Genomic DNA, 21,717 nt, shown 5'->3' with positions numbered 1-21,717 from the left:
CACAATCCCCTACACACCAAGCCCTACACACAATCCCCTACACACCATGCCCTACACACATGCATCATACACATTCATACTATTAACTACTAACAAAAGAAATTTCAAAACTGAGAAAGTGCAGGATGTGTTAGCACATGTGTTTAACCCAGTACTTGCGAGGCAGAGGCGGGTAAAGCTCTGTAAATTAGAAGCTAGTCTAATCTATATAGCACATCAGTCTCTGTCTACACACTCTGACTCTGTCCCACCTCCAGAAAGAAAAAGAAATAAAAAACAAAGAAAAAAACACAGAGAAAATGAGTCCATGTTTTTGAAGATTGCCTTATGATGTATATTTAATAAATCAAATATATGTTTTCTATAAAAGTCAATATGCATGAACCTTTTTTTTTTAAAAGATTTATTTATTTATTATATATGAATACACTGTAGCTGTCTTCAGACACACCAGAAGAGGGCATCAGATCTCATTACAGATGGTTGTGAGCCACCATGTGGTTGCTGGGATTTGAACTCAGGACCTCTGGAAGTGCAGTCAGTGCTCTTAACCACTGAGCCATCTCTCCAGCCCATGAACCTTTTTTTTTTACTGTTAAAATATACATAACATATACTATACCTCTTAACATTTCTAAGTACAAAGCCTAGTGTGGCCGAGTCCATTTGCTCTGTGGTATGGTGTTGCCTATCATTGGTCATTCAGCTCCACAAAGCTTTCATCTGCTTAAACTGGACCTCCCTACTAAATACCAACTCTCTATTTCTCCCTCTCTGCAATCCTGGCAAAACCATCTATTCTCCACTCTATGAGTGTGGCTTTAGTCACGGTGTAAAGTGGACTCTTATTGTATTTTCTCCTTTGTGACTGGCATACTTCATGGGCTGTTTCAGGTCTTACTCACTTTGTGACACACATCAGAACTTAGACCAAACTATTCAATTGCATGTACAGACCACAGTTTGGTTGGGTTGTGTGTTTCTTCTTGCTTATGTTACTGTGGGTGATGCTGCAATGGTCTCACTTTTGGGGACATACAGGAGCAGGATGACTGGGTTTTACTGCAATTCCAAGTTTAAGTTTTTTGAGGAACTGCTATATCATTTGTCACAAACATCTTTATTTATTTTTTTTTTTTAAGTTTTTCTGAAACAGGGTTTCTCTGTGTAGTCCTGGCTGTCCTGGAACTCACTCTGTAGACCAGGCTGGCCTACAGAAATCCACCTGTCTCTGCCTCCCAAGTACTGGGATATTAAAGGTGTGCGCCACCACCGCCCGGCTGTCACAAACATCTTTGTATGCACTAAAATAAGCAGTTTTTTTTTTAAAAAAAATGCAACCTTTGCATGTAGAACAACTAAAGGGGATTAAAAGGAAATTTCTTTCTTTCTTTCTTTCTTTCTTTCTTTCTTTCTTTCTTTCTTTTTTCTTTTTCTTTTCCTTTTTTTTTTTAAGACAGGGATTCTCTATGTGTTCTTGGCTGTCCTGGAACTCACTCTGTAGACCTGGCTGTCCTCGAACTCATAGAGATCCACTTGCCTCTTGTCTCTTGAGTGCTGGAATTAAAGTCATGCACCACCACCACCATCGTCATCCAGCAAATGGGAAAACTTTCATGTAAACATATGAAGTAAAACATTGAGAATCTAATAGCTTAGGTCAGTTTTCATTTTTTCACAGTTATTTATTTACTTATTTATTTGGAGGGCTATATATGCCACAGTTCACATGTAGAGGCCAAAGGACACCCCACAGTAATTAGCTCATTCCTTCTACCATGTGGGTTCTGAGGATTGAACTCAGGTCCTAATATTGGCAGCAGCCCCTGAGCCATCTTCCTTCCCAGCTCAGGTGAGTTTACAAGCAGCCCCTGGTTTTGCTGAGTTTCCCCTCTTCAATCAGCTGTCTGCTTGTGCTGGTTTAAGATGTTAGATGAAATGGATGGCAGTGATTTCTCAGGTCTTGCCTCTCTCTATTGCTACAACTTTCTCAATTTTACCTAAGAATGAGAACAAATAAATAAACTCATGAAGAAATTTTGCTTGAAAATGAGTTATTTGTTCACTTCTAGCTTCTGTAAAGCAATCCTGTGCTTCTTCAAAGCCACATCTGAATGCCCCAGGCAGAAATTATGCTAACCTGGGGCTAGACATGGGCTTTAGAGTCTGTGGAATCTCTTAAACAGTTGAAATTTTTCCTATACAGATGATTTGTAACATTAATAAACTTTTTGTGACAAGATCTGTCTCAAAACTGCTATTCAAGCAATCTAATGAGCTGTCTCCCCAAAGTGGACTTGATACATCATCACAATCCTGTATATAATCACGCACTTATCTTTTCTGCTCAGAAACAAAACATTTTCTCACATCCATCCATATAGATGGGCCTTAAGAAAAAGAAGACTTAGTCTGTGGGGTACCAGAAATACTTTTATCATTGTGAAAGGCTGTAAAAGCTACTGTCAAGACTGTGAGGAGCTATGTGGCTGTGAATGAAGAAAGATTTCTAGTCAGGTGTGGTGGTATATTCACATAACCTCAGCATTCAGGAGGGTGAGGCAGGAGGATTGCTGTGAGTTGGAGGCCAGCCTGTGCTACACAATGTGTTTCCAATCAGCCTGTGCTACAGAGTCCAGGGGAGACAGTTCAGTGGTCGAGTGTCTGCTGCTCCAGTGTGAGGACTGGCATTCACCCATGTAAGTGTTAGATAAACAGAGCAGGCTGCACTTGGGAGGCAGACAGGCAATCCCCAGACTAGCTACCTAGCCAACCAGCTGAGTCAGTGAGTTCAGGCAAGAGATTGCCTCAAAACATGAGGTGGAGAGTGACTGAAAATGACAGCTGGTGTCAACTTCTGGCCTGCACATACACATGCATGTACACAAAATCACACATGTGCACAGACATGTGCATGCCATACCCACATACATAAACACACAAAAGACTTCTAGACTGTCTGTTTTTCATAATTCAGACAAAATAATCTTTTAAAAGCAGAAGTGAGACCATATATCTCTGTGTTTAAAACCTTCTTTGTTCTTAGGGTTAACTAAAAAATGTAAACATAGCTTAAAAGAAGGTACGCTCTGTGATGGATTGGGAACTTAGATCTGTTTAATGATGAACTACCAATTCCTTCAACAATGCCTGCCTGGCAGGAGATGGTCTTCAACAGATTTTAATTAAAGAACATTGCTAATCTTTCCATAGAACAGCCTCCCCTGCTCTTTAGCATTTTACCGACTCCTTTCACTTTGTGTCCCTTACTCCTCATAAAAGAAACATATAGATAATAGTACAACACACACATACACATGTGTGCACACACACACACCACACAAAATAAATTTGCATTATATATTTCCACATGATGATTTTTTTTTTTTTTTTTTGGTTTTTCGAGACAGGGTTTCTCTGTGTAGCCCTGGCTGTCCTGGAACTCGATGATTTTTTTTAAGTTGTAACTTTATCTTTATTTTTGAAATGTTAGTATTGGAAAATCTTACTAATTATCATAAAAGTAATATATGCTCATTGTGGGAAAATTAAAAAGTAATAAAAAGAAGGAAAATTTAAACACACATGTGCACATCAAAGAAATGTAATAAAATATAAGTTAGAGAATAATTGGGGAAGACATCTGATACTTATTTCTGGCTTCCACATCTGGCATGCACACACACTTACAAGGACTAAGATGCTAAGAGAAAGACAAGGACAAGTGACCCCTTTATACACAATAACACATTTACCAAGCACCCTTCTGCAGAAGAAGAGAGTAGAATCCACTACTTGCTTACACACTGGAGTGTTAAAGAAGATCAAAAGGAAATTGCTAGATCTCATTACCTGAGAGGTGTCAGCTGGTGTATTTTGCCCATTTCCTTTGGTAGCTCTGTTTTAAACACAGATTACATTGTTTCAATCAATGAAAAGACTGGCAGTATTTAATGCAGTGAAAAAGATTTTTCATTTCCAAATCTTTATAAATCCCATCCTTTAATTTATTAACTATGACATTATTATAGACCAGGCATGGCGGCGACACATAACTGTAATCCAAGGATTTAGAGGGCTAAGGCAGGGCATCAGGAGTTCAAGGTCCCATTGCCTACAAAGTAACTTCAAGGCTATGTCTCAATTAAAAAAAAGAAAGAAAGGCAAGTAGGGGAAGTGAGATAGCTCAGTGGGTAAAAGGGCTTGCTGCTAAGACTGCAGCAGTCTGAAGAGATGCTTCTCTCATTCTCACCAAGGGTTGTTTGAAAATCTCAGTCTGTCCTTGCTATTTCTATCACTAGAATAAGTGAAAATAAATTTGCATTATATATTTCCACATGATGATTTTTTTTAAGTTGTAACTTTATCTTTATTTTTGAAATGTTAGTATTGGAAAATCTTACTAATTATCATAAAAGTAATATATGCTCATTATGGGAAAATTAAAAAGTAATAAAAAGAAGGAAAATTTAAATACCAAAAATCCCGATCCATTTTGTCTTTATCTTATATTTTTCCTATCTGTTACTCTCCTGTTGCTGTGTCAAAACATGATGATCAAGGCATTTCACAGGAGGGAAGGTTTATTTGGGCTTAGGATTCCAGAGGGGTAAGAGTCCATGGTGGTAGAGTGGAGGGGGCAGGCAGCAGAGATGGTAACTAGAGCAAAAGCGAGGGCTACATCTGGAACCACAAGCAGGAAGCAGGAAGTGAACTGGGGACAGGGTCTGTCCTTTTACTATCAAAGCCTGGTTCCAGATACACACTTTTTCCAGCAAGGTCACAGCTCCTAAGTCTCCCCAAACAGCAGCACCCACTGGGACCAAGCATCCAAATGTTTGAACCACGGGGACATCTTATTTCAACCATCACATTCTTCAGCTATTTTTTTAAAATGGAGAAACAGTAAAAATAGTATAACAAATATGTTAGTACATAAGGTTTTCAGTCACCTTTAAAGTCTTTTTAGGAGAAAGGGGAGAACGCTCAGCTAGTAAGGCACTTGCTGTGCAAGCATGAAGACCTGAGCCCAAGGCAGCTGGTACTTCAGACAGGCTTTGTTAAGGCAGGCCTTAAGGGCCAGTAATGTATACAAATACCTGTGCTTGTGAGGAACCTGTAGGTGCTCAAAGTATAATTTTCCCAGGGAGTTGATGCTGATCATAGCCTCGTTCTTAGATAGCAAATCGATCTTGAATGGGTTTGCTGAGATACGACATTTCAGATCTCCTTTTCTATCTGTCAGTATCAGGCTGCCTGTGTCCCCTGAGCAGACCAGCCTGCAAAATAAAACATGAAGAGAAGAATCAGTTGCTACAGGTTTATATGATTCTATGTGATGCAGAGTGTTTATTGAAATGATCTTCCTGTGACAGAGAACTGGAAAGGCCTATAGGAAGGAGCCCTCATGGACAGTGAAGAAAAAGCTTGGACAGAACATAACTCAGCTGTATACTTCATAACTACAGGTAACAAAGTTATACAACCCTTCTAGGTCGAGTTTTTAGCTATAATGTATAAATAATAAAATTAAAAGCTAATAGAGTTTTGAGAGAACATAAGTGAAATCATGTATGAGAAGCAATTGGTACAGGTTAGACACACAAATAGTCATCATAATCATTTCTGTCTATAATGGCTAGTAACACTTGAACACACAGAATCTAAATATTCTTATTTATTTTTAATTTTAAAATTGCATCTTAAAATTTTATTTTGTGTGTCATATGTGTATATGTGTAGGGGTCTTAGAGACAGCAACTATTCTGATGAGCCATCTCAGTGACACTATGAAAATCCTATACTTCTTTAGGCAGATGAGTATTCTCATAAGCTTGGCTGTAAAAGGCTTTCTAGACTAGTTAGGATCTGACAGAAGATTTGGAAGCAGTGAAGACTGTTATGTAAAGGCATAAGGAACACAGAAATCCCTTTGCAAAGTCTATCTCAGTGGGAGTCTTTTCAGTGTGCTCAGGCAAGGCGGGGCCAACTTTATCAGGAGTAGGAAGGTGACAGAGAGGTGGCTCAGTGGTTAAGAGTGAGTGCTGCTACTGCAGAAGACTCACTTCTGTCTGTAACTCCAGCTCCCGGGGATCTGACGCCATTTTCTGCCCTCTTCAGACAACCAGGTACTATAGTGTGAGTGCACATAAGAAAAAACATTCACAGAAGTAGCAGAGAGTGGCTTCTGCAGGAAAGGAAGGCTCAGGCTCATTGGAGTTTGGAAGTTTGGATATTTAGAATTATGCAAATCTTCTCACATCCTGGCACAAATCACAGATCTGAGGGGACTGTGAACTCAGCTTATGATCTAATTCAGCAACCTGCAGTATCAAACTCTGAGTCTGTATTTGTAGCCATAGGGACTCTGTTGGATATGTAAGATACAAAATAGTCATAGAGACTAATTAGTTTTCTAACAATGTTGTGAGTTTAGAATTTCAAACCCTGAGACTGTTCTTTTATGTCTTCAGAGTGGCTGCTGGCAGCCAGGCCACCTCTGAGTTTTGAATTCTGAGTGATATATTCCCACCATTAGTTTGCTTGGTAAGAATGCCATGGTTCATTCCTAGCTGTACCCGTTTGCTGGGTTAATCATAACAAATGATCATAGGCTGGATTGTTTAAATAGCAGTTTTTTTTCTCACAGTTCTGGAAATCTGAGGTATTAGCTGGTTGGCTTCTTGTAAGACCCATCTCCATGGCCTGCAGACGGTTGTTTGTCATTGTAAGTGTCCCTGTGGATATGTCGCCAGTTTCCTCATCTTACAGGGATAGCAGTCATGATTTATTAAGGCCCACTAGCATGTTCCCATTTTAATTTAATCCTCACTTTAATACATCTCTATTAATATATCAGAACTCTGGCTACAAAGGAGTCTGGGAAAGGGCAAAAGGCTGCTTTCAACATTTCAGTTATTTTCATAGCTGAAGTAGAGAATAGAAAGTAGTCGAGACTGAAGTAGAATTGTGATATTTACCACACAATATTTATATAATCTTTACTATCTATTAACCATATGTTTTCATGGCCAGTAAAATAACCTACATAAAATCAAGGTAGTGATATGGAGAAAATTAAAGCATCTGTCTTACCTTACATTCTTTCAGGGACAACCCAACAAACCAACAGAAATCACCAGGCAGTGCAGCTAGTGTTTTACCTGAATGCCTGGGGAGAGCCAATGGAAATCTTACAAGTACTTGAAAATGCTTTGGTCCCGAGAGACTTTTTTTTTTTAACCTAAACACTGATAATTAATTTATCTCTGGCTCTAAATAAAATTAAGCATTATGTGTCTGAGACTATCCTTAATTAAAAGTGAGTCTGTCTGACTGTGAGAGCTGGCGTATCAGGTCTCCTGAGTCATGGTACTAATCCAGGGGAGCATATTAAACAGCCTTTCTTCCACTTAGTTCCAAATTCTGCCAAATAAACTACTGTTGCTGTGAGAAACAGGGCCGGTCTAAAGTTCTGTCTCTCCTCATTTGGAGGCACAAAACAGTTTTGGGATGGGAGTTAAAGAAAACAGAATCGATAATATAGAAAATTTATAAATGTATCCCCAAATGATTGACTTCTAACCCAGTAATTGATTTTAACTTTGAGCAGACAAAATAGGGGTGAATAAGGAACCCATCCAAGGTAGGATGAAAAGAACATGCCGAGGCTGTGCACAACAGACCCTGCTCCGAGGCTCACCTGACAGTTCCTAGCTTGCTGTTGACGACATCAGGAACTTCATACCTTGTTTTCAGTGGTGTTTCTTCATTGATTTTAAGTCTGAAAATGTCCTTCTCTATACCAGAAACTTCAGCCACAAGAGGAATCTGGGAGCAGAGATGTGAGATCAGTTTCAACAGGTTACCTCAGTGGTAGCCTATTCTAACAATCAAATTACGATAATTAGAAAGCATTTGTTTATATTATTATAGGCCAAGCAAATTGGTAAATGCAGACAATAAAATAAACATGTCCTGATTATATGCTTGTTCTTGCTTGGTTGTAGCTGTAGAACAAGATATCTCTTCTGTGTGTCTGTGGCTAGGTTAACATATGACTGTCCAAACCAGGATCTTTAGAGTGAATGAGGTCTTTACTAATAATCAAACTGAATAATTGCATAAACTGCAATCAGACTTGAAAAGATTGAGACATATAACCAGGTACAGATGTGCTAAGAATTTGAGTGTTAAATTTAGTGAACCAGGTTCCAGATGAATGAAAGGTGAAAGAAACAGGCCCAGGAAAAGAACTGAGAGAATTGATGATCTTTGCAGTTCTTAAGAGTAGATGAAATGAGGCTTATTTACAACCAACACACTTTTTTTACAGCCAGGAATAATAATAGGATTTAGGGAACTCTCTCAAGGGGCTGAGAAATTTAGGTAAAGATGTCCTATAGGAGGGATGGAAACAGTGTAGAAATAGGAAGAGAGTAAACCGGAAAAGTAAAACTTGAAACAACCGGAACCCCACAAGAACAGAAATGGCTGGGTTTGAGTCACGAAATGAACCATCTAGAGCAGAGGATAACTTTAAGATGGGTTTTTAACCAGTGCACCATATTACACTGCTCTACTGCAAGGTTATCGTGAAGCACGCTGCTGAGCACTGGTTACACATGGGCACCTACATAGTTATGTCTGCTATGACATAGACTCAATGGGAAAGGCCATGTGATGTAGTGTAAACAAGATGTGGGGAAGGAGAAGACAGGTTGCACTGAAAACATCAAGCAGCATCTAAAGTCACGTGACAGGAACCTCGCATCTAGGACTACAGGCAGCAGTCAGGGCACAGTTTCAGGAACACTGTTCTGAAGAGCAAGCAGCTAGTGCTGTGACTGTAGGTGCAGTCATAGTCGCTCTAAGACAGGCTGTTATAGAACTGACTATAAGTACTGCTTATGTGCTTACTTTTTCACATATTTGAGTTGTCTTGAGTAGGCCATCAGAATCCCACCATTTGAAAATGCCCAGATACAAGCAAAGCTGAAACTCAGACTATCTATTCTCTCCCCAGCTAGACATATACATTCATGGTTCTTTTAAATTCAACTAACATTTACTTTACATTTAATATTGTGATCACTGAAGATGAAACAAACACACAATTTATATAAAGCTGAGATTGAAAGTACAAATACAAGGCTGGTGGCAAAACAGGAAGGGGAGTACCAATGTCTGCAAGGCGAAGACTCTGGGAAGTCTCTCTTGGGGAGGAGGGACCTAAGCAGTGCCTCCAGGAATTGGTGTGAGAGTAAGGTTTTATTGCTGTGGTAAACACTATCACTCAAAGCAACTTGGGAAGAAAAGAGTTTATTTCACATTGTATCTTACAGTCTACCATGAAGGAGGTCAGCAGAGGAACTGGTGGGAGGAGCTGATGCAGATGCCATGGAGGAGTGTTGCTGACTGGCTCATGGCTTGCTCAGCCACCTTTCATATACAGTCCAAGACCATCTGGCCAGGGATAGTATCACCCACAAATAGCTGAGTTCTCCTACATCAATCATTAATCAAGAAAATGCCTCACACACAACACAGGCTAATATGTTGGATACTGAAGTCTTTCAACTGAAGTTTTTTCTTCCCAGATGACCCTGGGATTTGATTCTTCTAAATATTTTCTGCCTATGAGTTAAATATTGTCAAACAATGTTAAGAATGTAAACAGAACAAAATAAAACAGAAAAATGTAAACAGTGGGGCTTTGATTTTTGTTGTTTTTGTTTGTTTGTTTGAGACACGGTTTCTCTGTATAGCCTTGGCTGTCCTGGAACTCACTCTGTAGACCAGGCTGGCCTTCAACTCAGAAATCTGCCTGCCTCTGCCTCCCAAGTGCTGAGATTAAAGGCGTGCGCCACCACTCAACAGTGCCTGGCTCAACAGTGGGCCTTTGTTGTAGCACCCACTTATGAGTTTGGTTTTTTCCTTAAATAAGCTAAGTGAGTTGCTGGGTGGCCCAGTTTTGAACCTTTGGTTGAAAACTCCCTTGTACCCAGCAGCTGGTAAACATAAACTGAACATTTCTTCCTTTGGGAGCTGTTACCATGACAATCAGCTGTCCCCGAACAATTCATGAAAGGCTTAGTGAAAACTATATTCCAGCTGCAGAGAATACCACAACCAAGATGCTGCTGACCTCACATACATCTGCTTCCAGAGGCCTTGTTCCAATGTAGAGCTCTTCACTTGAGCTTTGACAAGCCTTGATAGCCACCAGATGAGCTTGCCTACAGCTTCTCTGGAGGGCTGCTGTAGATCTTGTAATAGCAGAACTCATTTAGGTCAGGAGAAGGAATATCTCCCCTAGGAACTCAGAAAAAAAAAAACCTCTGGGCTGTGCTTATACAACACCTTCCATTGGTAGGAATGGTAACTGCTATTAATAGAATTACAGCCTGAGCTCAAGCACGCCAGACTCCTTTTCTGGATGTAAATTAAGCTGTTTTCTAGTTTATCTGTTTGCATATTACAATGTGTTATTTATTTTCCTATTTCTTAGATAGGATCACGTAGCCCAGGCTGGTTTCAGACTTGCTATGTAGCTAAGGATAAACTTGAACTCCTCATTCTTGTTCTCTTACCTTCTAAGTGTCAGGAACACAGGCATGTGCTGCTCTTCTTATGTTAGTCTGAGAGGCTTCTTTCAGACCCACTCCCACACTCTTGTGTTGCAACTTTAGACTCTAGTAAAGTAGTTTCCAGAATATTATGTTTATTTTGTGGCCCTTCTCAGAGGTAGAACAAGCTTAGCTGGTTGCATAAAAGGCTCAATTCATATTTGTAATCCCAACACTTAAGAGTCAGAAGGACCTCAAGTTCTCCTCAAGTTACACAATAAGTGTGAAGCCAGGCTGGTTTCTACAAAGACTGTCTGAAAATTTAAGATCAGTGGTAGTGTACACCCATAATCCAAGAACTTGGGACATAGAGGCAATAGGATCAAGAATCAAAGTCATACATAACTACTTAACTAGTTCAAGGGCAGCCTGGAATTAGGGACACTATTTTCAAAAACAAACCAAAACCAAACTAAAAGAAAACCTAGGGCTTCAAGCTCCAGTATTAGCAGTGACAAGAGAGATGTGGCTGAAAAGTTCCAAAGTCATCAGGAGCCTTTAGAGTCCTGATATTCAAAGCTCAGAGCTGCAACACCAGGGGGTTCTGAGGCTCTAAAGAGGCCATAAGACTTGTGACATCCGAGGCTGAGGTGTAATGCCCAGAGCGGGCTGAGAGCCACTGTGAACTAAAGGCTCCAGTGCCCGAAGCTCTGAACTGTAACTGTAAAGGTGGGACAAGTGTCCAAGAGTGACTAGCAGAAGAGTCTGTAAGAGGTGGGGCTGCATAGATGAGAAGCTGTGGGATCTGAAGGCAAAAGTAGAGAATTGAGGTCTGTAGAAGGGTTGGAGAGAACAGCCAAGAGTTAAGAGAATCAACGGTCCTGAAGCTCAGCTCAGGAGGTATAACTCTAACTAATTAGTGTTAGAACTCAAAAACCAGTCACAGTAAGTCTCTGCTTTGTATACCAGCTTTGAAGGCTTCAAACCATAGCTTTAGTTATCAAAGCTGAGAGCCATAAACCACTGACTTTGGAAACCCAACTTACAAATCTCTGGCACGCAGGGCTATCTAGGCTAAGGCAGTTGTCTCTTTGCTTCTTCAGATAGAATGACAGAGCCCCCAGCCAGCTGTTTGTGATAACTGCAAGCATGGATTCTCTAAAGAGAGGAATGGTGACCTTGTGCTAGTTTTTAGCCCATTTCCCAAAGGCAATAAGCCCACCCAGGTATGGCTCTGTTTGACAATTTCCCAATGAACTGCTTGTTGGCCATTCAGAATGAACAGTGGCCAACTAGAGTGTATCTGTGCCCTGGCTGCTGAAGAGGTGGATAGTTGGGAAAGTCTCATTTTAATTTTACTTAGATGAAGAAGCCAGGAGTAACTTCATGTAGATGCTTAGAGATATACGTGGATCCTCAAGGAAGCTGCTAGAAGTATCTGTGGTGAAACCATGCTAACAGGCTGCAAAAGAAAGTAAAAATGCTTACTAATGTTTATCCAAAGCAGAAGAAAACACCAAAATTAGCAATAGAAAGTGCATTAAGGACAAAGGGTTAGTCCTGCTGGCCTTGTTAGAGCCACAGAAGGCAACATATGTTTCCCTGCATTGATGACAAAAGACCAGATCTCTGCTTCTCAACATATGGCACATTTTCATTCAAGGCAGAAAGTTGGTAACAGTAGGAGGGAAAACTAAACCAGAACAGTATTTAAAAGGGGACATTTTTCTTTTAGACATTCTCTTCTAACCGCTTCTTTATTGAACACTTACTAGTATATTTATAGACATGCACTATTTTTTAACTCTATGTGACATTAGGCTTCTAAGAGCTCATGAGGAGAGTCTTCAAGATGGAACTACTTCCTTTATAAGAAAAGACCAGAATTTGCTTTGTCTGTGTCTTTCAATCATGTGGGGATACAAGGTAGCCATCTGTAAGCCAGGAAGACAGCAGATGTGCTAGCACCTTGGACAGTAATCTGTTGTTTAAGTCACTTGGTCTATGGTATTTTGTTATACAGACAAAGTAAATTAAAACAATACTGATAAAGTTTGATTCTTTTTCTTAATTGCTTATTAGGGGTGGATCTGGGGAAAGGAATTGTATTTCAAGCATGTTATTCAAAAAAAAACTCTGAAGTTAATCGTTTAATACATGTGTGGGGGCAGGCAGCTGGGCAGGCAGGCACCAGGAGTTCTAGGTTTGTTAGAATCTGCCTCTTCAGTGCAATTTGAGAACTGCAGCTGTGAGCTGAATATGATCCTCTTAGATTTTGAACTGTTTCTCTGAACCTGAAAGGGGAAAAAAATTATTGTTCTTATTAGGAACACGTATACAGCTTGTTTTAAATCTCCGGACCACACTGGTACCTGATGTGCAATCTCCTTAAGACCTTTGTCTTCGCCTAGAAATAGCCCTTGGCCCTGTTCCTATGTAATGAGATGGCCATAGAGTACAAACAACTTCTCAGATTACTGCTGCATCTTCACTATCCATTAAAGCAGCAGAGGGCAATGGAATCCTAAGTCCCTACTACTTATCTCAACTCTGCACACCACTAGGACATTAAAATGGAATCAGGCAAAATTTCAAGGTGACTTTTAAAAAAATATGTATCTGCCTGAGAGTAAACAGATTCCCACACAGCTTTGATATTTTCAAGTACCTGAGTGAGGTTTTAAGTGTTTACAAAGATCTCAGTCTTGGGGGCTTTATGGCTGGCATTTCAGACACTTTGCTCTTTCTTTTTTTTTTTTTTGGTTTTTCGAGACAGGGTTTCTCTGTATAGCCCGGGCTGTCCTGGAACTCACTCTGTAGACCAGGCTGGCCTCGAACTCAGAAATCCGCCTGCCTCTGCCTCCCGAGTGCTGGGATTAAAGGCGTGCGCCACCACCGCCCGGCTCACTTTGCTCTTTCTTATGGACTTCCTGTTTCCCTTGAAATCCATCCTCTGGAGCCCTCTGCACTGTAAAGTCTTCTTTTTGGATGACATCCAGTTCTGTTGGGCTCTTGTAATCGTGGGCTTTTTACTCACTCCCCAGTTCCCAGTTAATGACTCAGAGGCTTATTTTTATGAATAAATGCCTAGGCCATAAGCTAGGTCTGTTCCCTGACTAGCTTATAACTTATATTAACCTATATACTATTCTATGTCAGCCTCTCAACATTCAGAATCCAAAGAGAAAAAATGATCTACTGTGACATAGGAGGTGCGTGCAGGAGTCTGGCACAAACAACATTGGTGTCAAGCTGTGTTGAGAATTTAATTTTGGTTTATCACTGGTATTTAAAAGAACTCTGCCTCATTTTCTTTGCTGCAATGTCTTTATGGTAGTAGATTATTCAATAAGTTCTATACACTAAGCCTCCCCAAAAAAGGATAAAAATTTTATTTCCAGCCGGGAAGTGGCGGCACACGCCTTTAATTCCAGCATTTGGGAGGCAGAGGCAGGCGGATTTCTGAGTTCGAGGCCAGCCTGGTCTACAGAGTGAGTTCCAGGACAGCCAGGGCTACACAGAGAAATCCTGTCTCGAAAAACCAAAAAAAAAAAAATTATTTCCAGATTATGGTCACTACAATTTGTTTCAGACACAATGAAGAGAAGAAGGAACATGAGAAAATTATCAGAAAACAACAACAACAACAACAAACAAGACAAGAAAGTTCCTGACATCTACTAGTAAGCTCAGATTCCTGGAAAGCCTCTCGTGGGCTCTCTAATTATTGGGAGTCAAGTTGCTAAACACAAATAGTTTCTAAATTAAGGTCTTATAGAACCTTCTGCCAACGCTGTGCGATACTTTTTATTTTGTTTTCTGTTAAGTTTCCACATTAAAGCATTATAAGACAGGAGCTACGGCAGTCACAAGGAGATTTCACACAACTTTCAGTTGAAAGTTAACATCTGAGAACTAGAAATGGTGAGCCAGTAGGGTCAGTCTGTAAACTGTTAGTGGGCCCAGAACAGCCTTAAATGAACTAGGTTTCCATCTCAAGAATTATCTGTTAATTCACACTAGGTTGAGAGGTTTCTGGAAGCTCAGGATGGTTTTAGAAGGTGGCAGAGTACTAAAAGTAAGGGCGAGAGTGAAGCATCGGGTGACTTGAGCTTTCTGGTCCAGCTCAAAACACTTGTATAACCGATCCATCTTTGTGACACATTGTAGTGTGGTAAACTAAAAGTCGAGAGGGAGTTCTTAAGATATCCTATAGTTTGTAGTAACCATGGTGGTATACTAGTGAAACAGCTCAGACAAAGAAGACTCATGTCTTGGGTTTTCAACACAAATACTCTTACCTGTTTCCTAGTCTAAATTTGACTTGCCTAAAATAAGACATTTGCTGAATCTTCCCTTTGTTCAGGCTTCATGAGAAACCATATTCTATTTTAAAGTTCTGGAGTGTTTATGGATCTTTGATAGGATCTGTCAAAGACAGAAAAAATACACCTATGTGACAGTGGGCAAATTTTGTTTTCCTTACTTAATGATTGGGGGACAGTACACTGTATGTCTTAGGTGCATTATAAAAGCAAGTTAAGAGGAATGACACGTGCAAAACATCTAGCAAAACATGTGGCACACAGGCAAACTCTGTCGATACCTGCATCACTGTGAAAGTCGGATTAACCAGGCATAATGGCAGAAGCACATGAATGCAGCACTTTGGAGACAGAGGAAGGAAGATCAGGAGGTCAAGGGAAGCCTCAGTTAAATAGCAAGTTAGAAGTCAGCTTGGTCCCATGCAACCCTGCCTCAAAAATTAATGAATGAGTGAATGTAGGGTTAGTATATATGCAAAAAAAATCATAGCTCTTCTCTAGCAAAGTTCTACTGAGGCATAGATAGTTTAAATTAGCTGTCCTAGAAAAGTATATAATGCAATCCCAATAAACACAAAAGCAAATTATTCTTCCATCTCACCTTAGTCGCTTCACTGATGATTTGGAACCTGGTGCTGTCCTGTTCTGTGTCAACTGAGCCTAACGAAGCCCAGTAGGTGGTATTCTCGGAGAGTTGCTGTTTCTGCCGCCTATAGATATACAGAGAACTGTGCTGATGAGTTTTAGCAACTTGGCACAAAGTAGAGACATTTGAAAAGAGAGAACCTTCAGCTAGAAGATGCCTTCATCAGAGTGGCCTGTAGGAAAGTCTGTGGGGGCTTTTTCTTGATTAACTTATTGATGTGGGAGGGACCAGTCCACTGTGGGAGATGCTGCTGCAGGTGGTGTCAGAAAGGTAGCTGAGCAAGTCTGTAAGAAGCACTCCTCCATGGCTTCTGCTTCAAGCCCTGCCTGCTTCCAGGTTCCTGCATTGAGTTCCTGCCTTGATTTCTTTCAATGATGGTCTGTGACTGGGAGTTTATAAGATAAAATAAACCCTTCCCTCCTCAGGTTGCTTTTGGTCATGGTCTTTATCCCAGCAAGAGAAAGCAAACTAAGACAAGTATACAGAGATATGAGAACTGCTTGTGACTATCTGCATCTAATAGACTGTGTAATCATATGAATATCAGTAAATTTGCTATCACAGTAAGTGACTGGCAATATACACTATTGGTACTCCTATAAAGTATCAATAATACAATATTACTAGAGTTCTAATAAAAATTATTGTTAAAATAATATTAATTACAACACGGTACTATTCAAGAATGGCAATCCTGTCTTCTTTACTGAAAAAATAGGGCAACTTTCTTTCTTGTGTGTGTGTGTATACATGTACAGGTACATGTGACTTTGTAGGTTTATGCACATGTGATTGGGGACCAGAAAAAAACCCTTAGGTATCATTCCTTAGGAACTGTTTGTTTATTTATTTATTTATTTTAAAAAAGATTTATTTATGTTATTTATATGAGTACAGTACACTGTAGTTGTCTTCAGACATACCACAAGAAAGCATTAAATCCCATTATAGACGGTTGTAAGCCACCATGAGGTTGATGGGAACCATTATAGATGGCTGTAAGCCACCATGAGGTTGATGGGAATTGAACTCAGGACCTCTGGAAGACCAATCAGTGCTCTTAACTGCTGAGGCATCTCTCCAGTCCCATCTTTTTATTTTTAAGTCAGTGTCTCTTACTAGTCTAGGGCTGGCCAAGTATGCTAAGCTAGCTGGCCAGCAAGACCTAGAGATCTTGTTTTTGCATCCCCAGTGCTGGAGATTGCAAGTACTCATGACTGGTACAATAGTTTTACAATAGGTTCTGGGGATAAAACTCACGCTTTCTTGCAAGTGCTTTACCATCTAAGCCATTTCCCCAGCCTAAATTTGAAAATAACTTTTATGAACTTAAACTTCCTCCTCCTTTTAAGAAATTGGACCTTTAGTAGTAATTCAATAGAGTCTAGAAGAAATTCGGTATAGCCTATTGATTTAATAAGGTAAGCCGGGCGGTGGTGGCGCGTGCCTTTAATCCCAGCACTTGGGAGGCAGAGGCAGGCGGATTTCTGAGTTTGAGGCCAGCCTGGTCTACAGAGTGAGTTCTATGACAGCCAGGACTACACAGAGAAACCCTGTCTCAAAACAAAAACAAAAACAAACCAAGGTGAATAAGCATTCATTATATAGTCCCCCACGGTAACTGTTTTGAATTAAAAATGGCATCCTTTCTTCATCTAGAACAGATAGTGACTGAAACAGAAACTTAAAAATATGTGAAACAATTTTTGCTAGGTGTGGTGGAATAGCATCTTTAATCTCAGCACTCAGAAGGTAGAAGCAGGCAGATAGCTATTACCTACATAATGAGACATTGTCTCAAATAATAAACAAAACAAAAAGTAAAACAAAAACTTCAAATCAATCAAACAAAAAATTAATTTTGATGATTTTTTTTGATGATTTCAGTTCCAGAATCACCTAAAAGTAGGTATAAATCAGGCTCTTGAACCAACTAAACCATGGATTTCTCCCAAGTAGACTATTTAAAAAGTGATTTTAAAGGCATTGTTTTCTAGGCTCAAATACTTTGTGTAATGTTTTTGTTTGTTTTTGTTCTTCTAGACAGAGTTTCTTTATCCATGGTTGTCCTGGAATTCATTTTGGAGAGCAGCCTGGTCTTGAACTCAGATCTGCTTGCCTCTGCCTCCCAAATGCTGAGATCAAAGGCATGTGGCACTGATCGTTTGCTTTTTGTCAAGATTACTTCGTATAATGTTAACATAAGTATCAAAGATCTCTACAGAGAGAAATCTATCAATAGTTAACACATTCCAAGATTATTTACTCTTCAATCCAGCAGCTGAATTCTTAGAATCCTATTTCTGTTGTTGTTTAGCTCTTGTTTTTCTTCAGTGCTAAGGATCAGGCCCAGAGCCTTACACATAAGGAAGTGCTTGATGGCCGAGCTGCATCTCCAGCTCCACTCCTAGAAAACCATCTTACAAATCACTTGTGTGTATAGGGAGTGACACGCACAGCTCTTCATATGGAGGTACTCTCACAGCAAAAGATCAATAAGAAACAACAGCCCAAGGCTCTAGCAAGTGGAGCTGGAACCCAATAAATTATAGTGCCATCTACCCAGTGGGATACTGTGAGCATAGAGGGAAATCTCCAAGTCTTGAAAGTGGAAACTTTGTAGACTAAAATACAAAGCAGGGGAAGAGGGGGCACAGAACGATGTATATACGAATTTATTTGTTGGTAAAGAGGTGATATAAGAATATATGTAGTTACAAAAAACACTGGAAGAATACATAAAAATGAATACATATGCTTACTTGAAGGGGCGAGAGGAGAACTGGGATGGAAAGGTAGAGGTAGGGTTTTTTTGTTTTGTTTTTTGTTTTTTTTTGGAGTAATACTTTTAATCTATTTCTTTCTATGTGAGTTCCAAACCAAGTAAGTGAATTCTCTTTGAAAAGACACACATTTAAAAATTATTTAAAGGTATTTTGGCTTTTAAAATAAAATATAATTTAAATAATTTAATAGTAAATATAAGATTTCCTAAAGAGTATATGTTCTTAGTCTCTCAGTTCTCAAAAGCCTAGTGGAAATAATTTGGGAATTCCATCAAGAATTTTTTTCTGGGTGATATATTTACTTACCTATAGAAAGCAATCTTGCCACAGTCTTTGAAAATGGTTTTAGCCACTGCTTCATCTTCAACACTAAATAAGAAGACATTTTAAGAAATATATTTTACATAAGAACTGTGAGCTCAATATTTGTACCTTCCCTAATGATCGTATAAACATGCAAAATAAACTTTTGGAATGTATTCTGTATGGCAAAACCATGTCACTGCTCTAACATAGACTTCATGGGATGACAGAATGTGAGCTCCAGAACAATATCCTTTTGTAAATCTACCAAAATGAACAACAAAATATTTTCATGGGCTTGGTCTGAAAGTCACGGAAAAGGACATTGCCAATTACAAGGAAGGGACTTTTAAGATAATAGCCACAACACCAAAACCTGAAATCTAAACAAAGCCAAACAACCTACTCACCTATTTAAAGAGCAAAATATTTTCAGAATATATATTTTCTGAGAGTTTAGACCTGAAGACATAGTGTACTTAAATGTCTGTTAAAGTCTAACATACAACCACAAGATAAGGCTCCAAATCCTCTAAAAAAAAAAAAAAAGATATGTGCAGGTGCTAGTCAGAATAGGAAATACAGAAGAAGGAAAAACTGCTACGAGGATTCTAACAATCTAGAGGTTAATATTCCTCGAAATCAAGTTTCCAGAAGAACTGTATCTGGAATAAAATATAAGTAGATATTATGTTACTACTATTTATATGTATTTTAATTAGCCTTTCTCTGGTTAAGATAGCTATAAGCTATAAGGGGAGTGGGAAGCACTGGCTTTGGTGAAGAGGGTTTTCTGCACCTGCAGTTAGCATGTCCATGTCTTTGAAAGAAACTAAACTGTAAAAATAGGTCTAGAGAGATAGAAAAGACCTAGCCATGCCAAAAAACTTTTATAGTAAAAAAGAAAAGAAAAAAAAAACCCTCGTTAAATTCGGGTTTTGGCACTGTTTATTTCAATCCGGTGTGCAAACATGGGGAGACCTTGCTGTCTTCCGTTTCTAGTTTCAAAGAATGAATCTTGGACCGGTACAGGAAGATACGGAACCACCTAAATGGGGCAGGGTGGGGCAGCCCGCTTCAAATCCACGTCTTAAGAGTTTGGAAGGCAATCTTTCCACTGTTAAAGTTATCTAATCCTCCTCAAAGTACTTTATGAGAGGTTAGCTATTAACATTACCCAAATCCCTGCAGAACCTATAAAGAACGATGAAGCAAGCATTCAACGAAGTGCTTTTAAACGCAAGTGAAGCCATCAAAGCTAGGTTGTTTTGGGAGTCAGTTCTTGGGGGTGGGGGAAGCAATTGCTCTTTACCTGATTTCCTCTTTCTCAGCTGTTGCCATGGCTTCCCTGTTAACTCTGCCTGGCTCCTAACTCTCAGGCCACAGTCTCAGGCGATCTTTAAAAACCGGTAACAAGCAGGCTTGCTAAATTATAATCCGTGCTTCATCACAGTCAAGAGTCCCCTTCGGGCGGAGGCCAATCTTGATTTTTTTTTCCCACCTGGGATTTTCTCAAGCGTAAACCAGCGTGTTTTCAGGGATAATATACTTGGTCAATATTTCTTGGTTGAGAATGGCTGATAAACCTTACTTTTATTGGCGCAGAAGACTTGCTCCCTGCCCTAGAGGTTAAAATCTAGAGTGTGAGAAACAGGAAGCACCAATAAGGGTCTCAGTGGCTGTCACTCTACAATACCGAAAGCTGACCTGATCTCTCCTCACTTTTAGTTTTGAGTGGGGAGTGCAGTCTGGATCACTGCTGGACGCTGAGGTCGCCTGTCAAACTATGCGGCAGCTGACCCACAGTCTTTCAGGGTCAAAAGGGACTTTGAAGCTCATGAATCGTTTTTACTCTAACCCTGCCAAATTCCAGGCTCTGTTTCTACAGCTCGACAGCCAGAGAACTCAATAATGGATGTCAATCATGCACACTGTGTGCGCGCTTCTACAGACATCTGACCGGCGCCTGACCTTGTCTTGGAAAGGATGAGGGGCGGGAAGAAGCTGGAAGAGCAAAGACTTGATCGCTGCACTGAGTTCCTTTAAGTGCTGGAAGAACGGAGGGAAGCACCGAACCTCAAAACTCTTGTCAGTTCACCTCACGGCTTAGATCGCAGCGAGATAGGAGGACGCCTGCGCAGTAGGCTCAAAGTTTCTAGAGCGCTGACAGTCGGAGGGAAGAACCGCAGTTTCAGGGACCCGGATAATCCCGCCCACAGAGTAGAGCCGGAAGAGGGTGGGACGAGCCGGAAGAAGGCGGGACTAGCTAGCCGGAAGGAGGCTCAATGCTTTGGGTAGGCGCTCCCTGGCTGTGAAGATGGCGGTGGCTGCGTGGCTTCAGGTGTCTCCTGTTATTTTTCTTCTTTTAGGGGCGCAGCCGTTCCCATTGTCGTTTCTTGGTTCAGGTCCAGTGCCCGTGTTTGCCGCAGATAGATCTAAGTGGCACATTCCAATGCCGTCGGTGAGTGTTGGAGTCCTATTGAACCTGGAGGGGGTAAGAGGTGGGGCTACGGTGGCCCAAGGGGTCCGGGAAGATTTCTGGAAAGTCGGATTCCCAAAGTGAGTGGGATATCCAGAGCGTTCGTGTAGCTGAGTCCCACCTGCCCAGAGCTGAGAGCTGTGCGGTTTGCTGTCGGCTAGGAGGAGTGTCAGGGCCAAGCGTGTTCTTACCCGGAAAGTAACAGAACTTTCAGCGCCGAACACAAGAGAAACTTAATACATAGGTAGAGATAGCAGTTTCTCTTTTCAGTTAGAATGTTACAAACTCCAGTAACCTAGGGTTGGATGAAAAGGATATGTGAATAAAAGACTTTATTTTTAACTCCAGCGGACGCGCTTTTAAGTGAGGTTGAAGTTTGTAGCAGCTCCCACTTACAGTTCCTGCTTTATGGCCTATGGGGAGCATTAAGAGCCAATAGTTAGAATATGATTGACTTTCACTAAAAGAAATGTTGTTACTGTCTTTTTGATTACTAAAATTAATTTGAATATTTTATAAATGTAGGTATTCTGTCTTTTTTTTTCCTTCTTCAAGACAGGATTTCTCTGTATAGCCCTGGCTGTCCTGGAACTCACTTTGTAGACCAGGC

The 21,717-nt window shown here is 40.2% G+C and overlaps 2 protein-coding genes across 9 annotated transcripts in view; one reads left to right on the top strand and one right to left on the bottom strand.

The window, feature by feature from the left end:
* Window positions 1-21,098, bottom strand: part of Ganc (glucosidase alpha, neutral C) — a 57,068-nt gene extending 35,970 nt beyond the window's left edge. For 3 of the 7 annotated variants that reach the window (XM_028767150.1, XM_028767153.1, XM_028767152.1), the window contains exons 1-6: window positions 19,941-20,582; window positions 18,632-18,694; window positions 15,495-15,603; window positions 7,703-7,830; window positions 5,100-5,279; window positions 3,853-3,898 (exon numbers count right to left, since the gene is read on the bottom strand). In XM_028767150.1, the coding sequence (XP_028622983.1) occupies window positions 3,853-3,898; window positions 5,100-5,279; window positions 7,703-7,830; window positions 15,495-15,603; window positions 18,632-18,694; window positions 19,941-19,969 (555 nt within the window). In that variant the 5' untranslated portion in view covers window positions 19,970-20,582. Of the gene's footprint in view, window positions 1-3,852; window positions 3,899-5,099; window positions 5,280-7,702; window positions 7,831-10,147; window positions 10,434-15,494; window positions 15,604-18,631; window positions 18,695-19,940 lie in introns of those variants that run through there. The other 4 variants (XM_028767147.1, XM_028767151.1, XM_028767148.1 and 1 more) reach the window with 4 other exon arrangements.
* Tmem87a (transmembrane protein 87A) overlaps window positions 20,878-21,717 on the top strand; it is a 47,020-nt gene continuing 46,180 nt past the window's right edge. For both annotated transcript variants that reach the window (XM_028767163.1, XM_028767162.1), the window contains exon 1: window positions 20,878-21,089. In XM_028767163.1, the coding sequence (XP_028622996.1) occupies window positions 20,946-21,089 (144 nt within the window). In that variant the 5' untranslated portion in view covers window positions 20,878-20,945. The remainder of the gene's footprint in view (window positions 21,090-21,717) is intronic.

This window comes from Grammomys surdaster, unplaced genomic scaffold (genome assembly GCF_004785775.1).
Source record: "Grammomys surdaster isolate TR1022 unplaced genomic scaffold, NIH_TR_1.0 170, whole genome shotgun sequence".
Lineage (NCBI taxonomy): Eukaryota > Metazoa > Chordata > Mammalia > Rodentia > Muridae > Grammomys > Grammomys surdaster.
This window is presented reverse-complemented; position numbering and strand designations above follow the sequence as displayed.